Source organism: Poecilia formosa, unplaced genomic scaffold (assembly GCF_000485575.1).
Source record: "Poecilia formosa unplaced genomic scaffold, Poecilia_formosa-5.1.2 Scaffold12, whole genome shotgun sequence".
NCBI classification, from domain to species: Eukaryota; Metazoa; Chordata; class Actinopteri; order Cyprinodontiformes; family Poeciliidae; genus Poecilia; species Poecilia formosa.
This window is the reverse complement of record NW_006799951.1, coordinates 2,622,109-2,633,077: the sequence shown is the minus strand read 5'-3', so window position 1 is coordinate 2,633,077 and position 10,969 is coordinate 2,622,109. Positions and strand designations below refer to the sequence as shown.

Sequence of the window (10,969 nt, the reverse complement as noted above, 5' to 3'; positions counted from 1 at the left end):
ACAGTTTAAGCTCAATGCTTCAAAAGAGCATTAGCTAAAAGAAAGTGAATGTATTACAATTCAAGGTTACAGGAAGGGGTGTGAGGATGTAATACAAGGTAGTGCATGATTACTTATCCAGGGACCAAGTGAGCTACGACTACATGTTGTGAATATAGGTTTGGTTTGTGCTAAGAGCTGAGGTGAGATTCTCTGCATTTGGACACTTGTGTTGTCAGGATATCCATAGACGTTTTCATGAGGCTTGCTCAGAGACGTACTGTCACAAGTATATAGCTTTGCAGCTGCACAAATTAGCTTTCTGGAAATGCACTGTAGCTCTTCACGGCACAACTTTCTCGTATTGTTTAGACTATCCGTCTTTCTTATTGCCGTCTTAAAGGGAACATCCTTTGGTTTTCATTTGTAACAGATTTAAGCGTTGAGCTGTCCTTCTTGCTTCACTAGGCCAATGATACATCAAAATGTAGTATGTCTGGGGGAATCCTTGCAGGGAATCAGTATTTTGTCTGCGCAAAACTAGTACACGCTTTGAATTTTCCCATCGGTAGGCTGAGACGTGGCTACCTGGAGCTATGACCTGAATAGGAAGGAATCAGGACACCGATTCAGGGTAAAAGACAAACTTGCATTCAGGCATTCAGTATGTGACAGCACCACACTGCAACACTTTCCAGATGAAATATTTTAATTGTATTTTTAAAAAAAACAAAACATTAGAAAAATCCATTATATTGCACTTGGTCACTAAATTGCACTTTCTCGTAGAACAGCTCTTTACTATGACCCTGGTTAATGAGTGAGTGAGCTCTTTGTTGCAGGTTGCAACCCACGTGGCAATCGGTTGTGTGATTCTTTACTAGATTGCTTTATTTCAAGAGGAGTTCAGAAAAAAATCCTTTCAAAATAAAAGCCCCCAATTTCAAATACCTAAATCAAAGCTGAATCAGAAGTAAAAAAATTTAGTGACAGACATTTTGAAAGGTCCCTCACCCCTATATTGTATGTGTTATATATGTAGGAACTGTATACAACTAGCAGCCATGTTGGACGCTACCTGCATAAAAGTAGCATCCAACATGGCTACTAGTTGGACCTCTCCAAGGGCAGGATTTTCCACATTTATTGTCACATCCAGTGAAGATGTGTGAAACTTTAAATGTACTTTCAGTATTTTTGTTTATTCATACCATAGCATTTTAAAACTGATCAGAGCTTTGCAAGTCTTACAACTAACTATGATATCTTGTGTAACATGAACAGACACAAAGTGACTCTATTCTCTCTTCGCCGCTCTTCAAAATGGGAAAGACGAGTGAATATGTCATTTACGTAACACAGAAGTGTGTTGATCTTCACAAAAGGAGAAACTATTTTAAAAAGTAACATCTCAACCAGACTTGCTAATATGTGCATCCAGAGTGAAAATACACAGACAGTGAGGAGAGTATTTGGAAAGATGGGGATTTTCTAAGGCTTTTTGCACATCTTTATCTGAGGTACTAATAAATGTGGAAGGTGTTTTATGTTGTTTCATGACGGGAGGCCTGTGTGCATTTCGGACATTTCTTATACATTTCAAAACATACACTCGGGGGGCTACAGTTGCAAAGTCAGAGTAAAGCATCACTAAATACCCGCTTTGTAACAAGTTCCGTGTCACTGCTACATCATGAGTGTTTCATTTCTTCATTTAAATGTGACCCAAGCTGGTGGTTACAAAGTGGTTTTTTCACTTATGGATTACTATTATATTCCTTTAGCTCTGTATGTATATATCTATATAGCCCTTCTGCTTTTGCTGCAAGTTCAGTGCACAGTTGTTTTGGGTGCTTCCTGAATAAGCAGAGTTGCCTGATGGGGCTTGCAGCAGAATGACAAGGTAGATCAAAGACACAAAACATCTCTGGAAGCATTAGATGGACATTAAACAAGACTGATTTTGCTACTTTTTGTCAGAGCTCCACTGCGACACGTCAAGTGACAGAGAGGCAAGGCAAACTCTTATTTGACTTTGAGAGAAATGTCAAAATATCATTTACTTTGAAATAATAAAAAAAAACAACACAATTGTTTAAACTTTTTTTCGTAGAAAATACTGCAGAAATATTAAAACATCGCCCATGTTGATAAAAAACGAGAATACACTTGAGAATACTTGTTCTATACTTTAAAATATTATACCTGCTTTATCAAGAGATTCCCAAGTATTAGGCTGTAAGATTTCACAGTACGTTGTTATAAAAATTTTTATTATTTTTCTAAAATATAGATTGGGAACATTAGGAGTCAGTCAGATCAGTAATCACAACTGGATGGGTGAAATTGGCTGCACATAAAGACACATTAGAAACAAACAAACATAAAAAAAAAGATACACAGAGGGTGACGATGTGTTAACTGTGCTAAGCAGACGTTCAGCCAGGGGCGAAAGGTGAGCAGCATGTCGACAAATATGGCAGAAGGGGAGAGGATAGTACAGGGTTACAATAACAGTGCTGATTCTCTGGTGATTACTGTACTGACAGTCTTTTTATGTTTCTCCTCTTCTTCAAATATCTGTGCTCTACTGGAAGTGGAGTTGATGTCCAATCAAAGATTACAGCTTCCTTCAGGCAGGACCCCTCTGCATGTTTCCCCCACTTGATGCAAAGCAAATGGCTCTAAAGAAGAAGAAGAAAAAAGACAAAGTGCATACCACTGCCTGGAAGATTCAAAAGAGGAGGATTAATAAAAAAAATAAAAAAAAAGTAGCTTCATATTTACAGAAAAGGGTGTAAAAACTGCTTACCTAGAGTTTGAAGCTGCCGATGATGTCCAGGAAACGCGTCAATAAAGATTAGGCTGAAATGAAAGCATTTTGTGTCTCTGCTCCCCCCCAGCTGACGTGACAGTCTACGTTCAAAGCCTTATGTCAACTGGTGTCCGACAGCATCCATTCACGCTGCTCGTTGGTCCTCCGTCTGGATATTACTTTAACTGCTCCATGAATAACTGGAGATGTCGATGTGCCCCCCAAAAAGATGGCTTTTTTTTTTTTTCAAAGGCTTTACATTTTATTCAAAGGAACCAAAGTTTCCAGCGAGCGTGCTTCTTGGACTCTGACTTGGACTTGCGCTTTGGGGTGGAGGTGAACACTTCGTTGGAATAAGGCAGAGCAGGGCACTGTCGACTGTCCATGGGGCAAAGTCGCTTCATTAAGGGCTGCAGCTTATCCTCCTGTTGCTTAAAGTCCAGCTCCACGCTGCAAGACAAACACAAGGAGTAGGATGTAAATACCAGCCTAATATAAATACACACACACTAAGATAAATTAGATGTAGAAATGGCCTTTGCTTCATTTGATTCCATTTCATCCATTTTATAACCATCAATTATGTACATCTTCTGTTGTTTTTAATGTAGTATTTTTACTTTGCTTAATTTCAGAAGTTATGATTTTAAAAAATCAACTTGTGTGTTCATGATGTCAGACATGTACTTGCTGCTCGTTTTCATCTTGTGCATGTTTTTTGTGGAGTGTTTCTGTGTATGTTGACTTCCCATACTTTTTGCCTTCTTTACTTTTTTCCAGTGCCGGTTTTTATCTGTTTTATGGATAACCTTTTCTGTTAGAGCAGAATTGTGTTCTGAGTTTTAACCATCTGATACAAAGTGTTCCTGTCAGATGAAGGAATATTGTTATGCTGAACAGGAAGTGAGTCAAGGAACAACAAAGGCAAAATGTTTACTGTCATGACCTGCAAATTAATGAAATACCATTATCACTGTCCAGTACGAAGCACATTTTCACAGAGCCAGTAAGAGAAGCCCTTGAACCCAGAGAATCACGTTAGGAGTCACAGTGGGTATTTCCAACCCAAGAACCTTGTATTAAACAGTGACTGACTTGTCAACTGATTTGTGCTGCACTAAAAGGGAACAATGACGGCAAGGAAATAACCAAAAAAAAAAACTCTCTGATCCTACTTAAAGCAACAAATATCTAAAGTTTTTAAACTCTTGAGAATTTCACCAGGACAATAATCTGGTTTTGAAATAGTTCAAGCAGGTTAACATTTTGGAAACCAGTGAGCCTAACTACGCAAAGCATTTGCGGACTTTGCTTAAAAGTTTTTTCTGCGATGTTCAATGTATATTCTATCATTGGTTGTTAATGGGGTTGTGTGTGTGTGTGTGTAATATGTAGCCTATTTTGATAGAACTTTGTTCTGTATAGATCACAGAAAATCCACTTCATTAAAGTATCCAATTCATTAAAGATGCAACTTGCATCATTCCAGCCTGAAAGAACTGCGGTTCAGACAACACAACAAAAAGTCCAAAGTTATGGTGGATATTACAATCATCGCCATAATGTGTGTAAGTAAACCACTGCACATGGGATAGGGAACACTAATGTTTGTGATCTTAGTAATTAGTAACTTTAATTTGATCAAATCACTGCTGTTTGAATAGAGGCAACTGGTTCAAATGAACTGACAGATCCCACACCGGCTGCAGTTCAACGTTTCAGAGACTCCTTTGAAGTAAGAGAGTTTCTCTGCATTCTCCAACACCGCAGTCAAATGGGCTTTTCTTGCGTAGATTATATTTGCATAATAATAATAATAATAAAAAGCCAGGATTTTGCTTGCTCCTGACATCAGACCTCAACAGTCACGAGTGTAATCCCAGTCTGGTCATCGTCTGATTTTGTTGCGGCGCCGTAGCTGAGCTATCGCTCCGATTAAATCTCCCAGGGCTGGGAGAAATGTGGGACTTAATCTCATCCAAATGAAACTATCGAGAGCCTGAGCAGTCCCTGATTAACTGGCTGTATTCAAGCACGGGGAAAATACACCATTGTTCACCATTTCCTCTCTCTTTATTGCTATTGATTTCTTGTATATTGCTGGTTTGCCTAATCTTGCTATGTGCAATTTATGTCTTACAGTGGAGATAATAACGAATTAGCTATCTGCTTGCTACGTGCACTGGAAAAGTGATGACCATAAATAAAGTTTACCCGATAATCAAATTTGTGTTTTGGATATTTCAATTGATTGCCGTTTGCTTAATTTTCTCCATTAATTCTAAATATTTTGCACAGCAGACTGAAGTGACTTCAAGGACTTACGGACCTCCCCTGACATTCTGAGGAAGAAGAGGAGGCGAACAAACAGAAATAAAGAAAAGACAGCGCAAGGTCAAACATGCAGTCCTCTTCTCATCTGCAGACAGAGAAACGGACATTAACGTGTAAAGATTGCCCTGATAGGGCAGCCGCTTTGATAGGCACAGTAATTAGTTTGCTAAAGGATATGCTTGACTCAAAGTGATATAATGAAACTGGAAACTGTCCTCACCCCCCGACAATAAGTGTCAGTTAAGAGCAGAGCTCTATTAAAGCCTCCAGAGGAGCGACCTCATTGAGGGCTGGATTGGCAGGCTGAGACCTGCTTTTCACTGTGTTAGGTGAAATGAAAAAGTGAGACAAAAATCGTGTAAAGGCCAATTTATTGCTGCTTTAACCTCGACGTCACTCCTGGTTTAAAGGAGCCCTTTCACGTAACTCTCGATTTGATCAGAATTAAGCCCGTTCTCCTGTAATTTCACGTTCACTTCAAATGAAATCCAATTCTCGTAGGTCTCCTGAGAAGTGAGTCCTCGGAAATGAGAAACTACGTTTTTTGGTGATGCCTTTGTCTCGCCTGTTCATTGCTCATCTCTTGATAATACGCGCATTATGCCCCGTTCCACCTTCTCTCACTTTTATGGCTGCGGATGTTTCCCTCCGTCGCACCAGCCGCGCACATTTATAACAACATTCAAATGATGTTGACTTGACAAGCAAGCAGTTTAGAGCAACATCGGTGCGATGCAGTGCAGAATAAGCTCAACAATTATTGAGCAGTTAATCACTTGGCAGATCAATGCCGATTTTTCTACACCGGGTGCAAACTTCTGAGAGAGAAGCCCAGAACAGCGCTGCATGCTTCATTTAACACCAGAGGGTAGATGCTTCGGCAAACAAAAGCCTCATATCTAAGATCATCTCTGTGCACAGACAAACTGAAGCAGTTGGAGACGGGAAACCTTCCACGGCACTCCGAAAACCATATTAATCATCCCCTTATCTATGCACTGTGAGTAGCTATTGCTGTGATCAGTGGTGAGTTGTTTGTTTGTCTGAGCATCATTCAATAATTGCTGCTCCTGGGAGGGATTTTGCTACTGGGTGTCTTTGTAAAACATCCCGTTGCAACTATTTTCTATCCTCAGTGCTTTAAACCTAAGGCTGCCTTCCTTCCCATTATCCTCTCTCTTCCTTTGCCATTTTCAGTCCGAGCTCCACACTTGACAAAAAATAAAAAACTAAAATAAAATAAATGGCTTCCACCGAGAGCACCAGTTTCCTGGTGGGTTATTTAAAATAAACTGCCAGGAAATTACAGTGATTTCCCTCGCGGGTTGTCATGTAGAAGTCATATACAGGACATCTAATAGAAAAACCTCTATTGTGTGTTGCGCAGAGAAAAATAAACCTATATTTATCAATGAGAGAATAATCTAATGTGCTCTCTCAACAAACCAAAACGTTTTATAAGAACATAAGCTTGTGATTGTGCTATAAAATTATACTCTGTGCCTGGAAGACACATAATACCATAGCTTTTATCATATGTGAACTGTCTTTCTCTTTGTCAGAATTTTTTACTGCTCTGCTTTGAGGTTTCTATTTGACCTAAAGCTCTGTTTCACCAGTTATTTTAACGAATATGGACTACGTCTGATCTGCTTTATTTCAAAATGTTAACAAAGCACAAATTAAAAATTGTGGCAGCCATCTCCATATATAAGACAGCTAATTAGGTGCAACATATTCCTTATTTTTGACCTATTGGAATGTTTTTCTTTTTTAATCCAACATTCATTGTATGTAAAATCCATCTAGCAGCTGAAAACTGCAATGGTGAGTTCCCAAAATAATATTTTTCATTTCTGCATATTTACATCACAAGAAAGTAGTAATTACGTTTGCATTGGACTTTTCCCTCCACTTTACTGAACACCGTCATAATAGTTATCCCAGAAATATTTCTCCTATAGACTCATCCTATCCATCCTTATCTCACCTGCCAAATGCTTGCCCTATTTGTTGCGATGATAAATGAGACACTACTCAATAACAAAGGTAGGAGGAGGCTGTCAGGGGAGAGCCGGAGTCTGGACGACCCACAGATTGACTGCTTTAGCTCTGCGGCTGCCAGATTCCTGAATTTATTGGACGTTTTACATGCACGACTTCTTTAAAATTCAACATCATCCTCTAAATTGAGTGACACACTTGGTGGTCACAACAACAACGTAGAGTCCCCGTCTAACTTAAAGGAGAAATTGTCATTAACTCTCTGTTTTGGACTGGTTTTAATACGGCCCGCCTTATTAGTAGCCGGTCCTCGTTATTAGTGTCACAGAGTAGTTTGTCCAAGGTTGCTGCCCTGCCAGCAGTTTAACTGAGTCAGTAAAGCAAACTTTAATAAGAGGGCCACCGGTGATGGGATCTCACGGCTTTAATAACAGAGCAAAGCAGAGTAAAACTGAAGAAGAAGAAGAAAAAAAAGACACAATAGAGATGTATCCGTCCACCACATAACACACATGCATGCATTCACACTTGGAACACCAGCATGAAGTCTTTGCAGCTGGGTTGTGCAGCACTATCTGCAGAATTTTGCTTCTTGTGACAGTCATTTTGGCAGAGAGAGAACTGTGATGGATTACCACCCTGGTTGCAAAATGCTCCATTTTGTTCAGTGACTGTAAAAGTCATTCCGTTAGACTGTAATAAACAATTATTTAGTGATACATGGAACAGACAAAATGATTATCTCATACTTTATTAGTCCTCTGCGGAGAGCATCTGTAGTTTCGTTATATAAATGGCTTCCATTTAGAGAGAGTAAACCAAGGGCAAAGTTTTTGCTGCCACGCGGCAAAAAGTCAGTTAAACTAAACATAAACATTTGCTGCACTGACACATTTAGTCTTACCAGCATCCTGTTAGTTAAACAAAAGAGAGAAACCGCAACACTTTACAGGAAACTAGTCCTCTATCTAGTCAGAGCTAATGTGTTGGTGTGACAAATCTCCATTATGTGGCATCCACATCCCTTTGGTAATCCCATTTGCTGCTTCTGCTGCATCTGTAAAAAAGGTTCACCATGTCTTATAAAAATTAAACAAAATCCCATGACACAAATAATGCATCTCAGTGGCTTTTCTCAAGAGTGGAGATATTTTCCTGATTGTATTTGCCATTGCCTGACTATTTAAAGCCTAGTTCCTGAAAGCTCAGTTTATCACATTATTGAAATCATAGCAGCTGAATGCTAGCTGAAAAAAAAAACTCACATATTGCCATATTATGCTATTTAAAGAGAGATTATTTAGCTTTCCTTTGTAGCATCCTGCTGGGATTTATAAAGTTCATTAGACCGAGGAGGGAGAACCTCCAAACAAGAATGGGCCACTTTGAACTTGATTTATTTTGGTGCTATTTAACTTTGCTTTCTAAAAAGTCATATTTAGGAAAATTGCAGTAAATAAAATAAGAACCACTTTTTTTTGTCCACCTGTTCATTAACCTGCTTGCACACAAAGTTAATCAGCAACTCACTACACCAACACAATGTATTTAGGCACCGGGACATGGTGAAGGAAACTTGCCAAAGTTCAAACAGAACATTAAAATGGGGGGGAAAAAAGAAGAAAAAAACAAAAACAGGAATTAAAGCGGCTTTGAACAAATGTGTTACCAGGCAGGCTGGTGTAAGCATTTTTAGAAACTGCTGACATTGTGGGGTTTCAATGGTCAACCACCTCTTGGGTTAACAGAGAACAGAGTGAAAGCACATCCAGTAAACGCCTGATGTGTGGACAAATATGCCTTGTTGATGTCAGTGACCTCACAATCACCTCAGATGGGTTTCAGCAGAATGCAGTGCAAGTTGGTGAAGGGCCGCAAAGCAAAAGCAAAGCACGCACTGGGATCTAAACAAGACAAAATAAAGGATTTTACTGAACCAAAATGCAAACTTTAGCACTGAAATAAGATTTCCAATGAGTATATAGAGAACAGAATACAAAAAAGAAACAAATAATCTCAAATTGAAATAGTAAATCATGTGCAGAGGACAATGAGTGACATCAAAAACATCTACTCAAAACGATCTGAATATATAACCAAGGTGACTGACAAAGCACAAAGACTCTTAGATCATGACACTCAGAGGATTGTTTTCATCATCTTTTTCAGTCTGTGGTGTAGAGAATTAGAGCAGTTGTGAAGGCAAGTGAGAGCATAATCCAGTATAAGTAAGGCACACAGAGTAAAGAGACAGATGCATATAAATTCTGTATGCTACCAGTGAGAGAGGCTCTCTAATTTTAATTTTTTTTTAGTTCAAACCTTTATTTTTTTCCCAACCCTTTGTTTTACCAAAGCCCTAGTGGTCCGTTGCTCACTTTGAGTCAGAAACAGCAAAGATGCAATCAGGCAACGTAAAGAAATACTATGACAGACCTTTCTGGTATAACAATCAATTCTGATATCATTTGCTGCTCGAGAGGGGAGCCAGCTACGAGGACTGCCGTCTCAATTTCCTCTCCCGTTTTCTAGCTCATTGAAGAGCTTGCGATTCATAGTTGGGCTTTGGTTTGGCAGAAAGAGGTAGAGGGTGTTTGGGACAACTCGCTTTACTGCCTTTGGCCTCGTCGACTCCGACTTCATGAGTTGGGCGAACATCTGGATGGCTGACCGCCTCATGCTAACAAGTGAACTGCTCACTGTTGGCTCTTAATTCAGGAAAATCCATCTGTTTAAAAGCTTTATTTAGTTCAACATGTACAATGTCCTAATGACTAGATAAGCAGATCCAGAACTTAATGCTTAATGCTTTGCTTTGGTCAGACAAAAGGCAAGTCCTCTGATATTAATCTTGTGACATTAGTGATGGGGGAAAAAAAAAAGATCAGACTTAGATGTAACATGTTGCTCAAATCTGATATTTATTGTATTTCAGGGTCAACCATCCCGTCTCTGGGGAAAGAGGAGGGCTGCTTTTAGACCCGCTGTCAGTGCCTGCTGAACATCATTGTCTTATGATGACTCAGGCTCATTTTTCAGAGCCTCGAGTCTGTCTCAAATGTTTTATTTACTATAGTACAGCATCTCTGTTTAGTACTGACATGGAGGTGTGGCTGTCACTCCGCAGATCCAAGTCTCTGCCACATTTTTAAGAGCTATCGACAGAGAACAGAGCTTTGAGTCTTCTGCTGCCAACTTCACACTAAAGCTCCTGAACAACAGCAAAGCACAAAAACGGTCTTTAGTCATGCATCTTTATTAAATCATCATTCCTTATCTGTTCTGATTCGTATTGAGAGATCAGGGTCTCAAGTGTGAAAACTACAAGGATGTTGTACTTTTACATTCAATTTTTTTTTTTCTGCTCTTAAGGACTTTTTGTGCGCAACGTTCCAACATGCAAACAATCTGAGGACACTTCCATTACTTTCATGTTAGTATAAGGAGAGAGTGGAAAAGTATAGCAATACAGAACAATTGTTTAGAGCAATTGTGAGCACTGTGTCAGAGCTACACAAATCACTTTAACAAATTGAATGACCAACAAGTATTTGTGCGCAACATCCTCCAACTCACAGGATGAGAGGACACCCAATACTAGTTATACAGTTTTTAAGAAAATAAACATTTTTGTTTTTACAAGTAGAGCAATAGTGTCCCAAATCACAAACTTTTTAAAAACTTAGTTGGTATATAATCTTCCAGTTTCATGATACCAATGCCAAAAACAATCTGAAAATTTTCTCTTGCAGTGCAATTGGAATGAGAGTTTCATAAATCTCAGAATACAGAAAAAAAAAAAAAAAAAAAAATCCAGTGAGCAGTTATCCATTTTAG

At 39.1% G+C, this 10,969-nt stretch overlaps 1 protein-coding gene across 1 annotated transcript in view; it reads right to left on the bottom strand.

Moving 5' to 3' along the window:
• Positions 1-1,727: 1,727 nt before the first annotated feature.
• insyn2ab (inhibitory synaptic factor 2Ab) overlaps positions 1,728-10,969 on the bottom strand; it is a 33,686-nt gene continuing 24,444 nt past the window's right edge. The window contains exons 5-6 of the mRNA XM_007545344.2: positions 2,792-3,244; positions 1,728-2,663 (exon numbers count right to left, since the gene is read on the bottom strand). Of these exons, the coding sequence (XP_007545406.1) occupies positions 3,061-3,244 (184 nt within the window). The 3' untranslated portion in view covers positions 1,728-2,663; positions 2,792-3,060. The remainder of the gene's footprint in view (positions 2,664-2,791; positions 3,245-10,969) is intronic.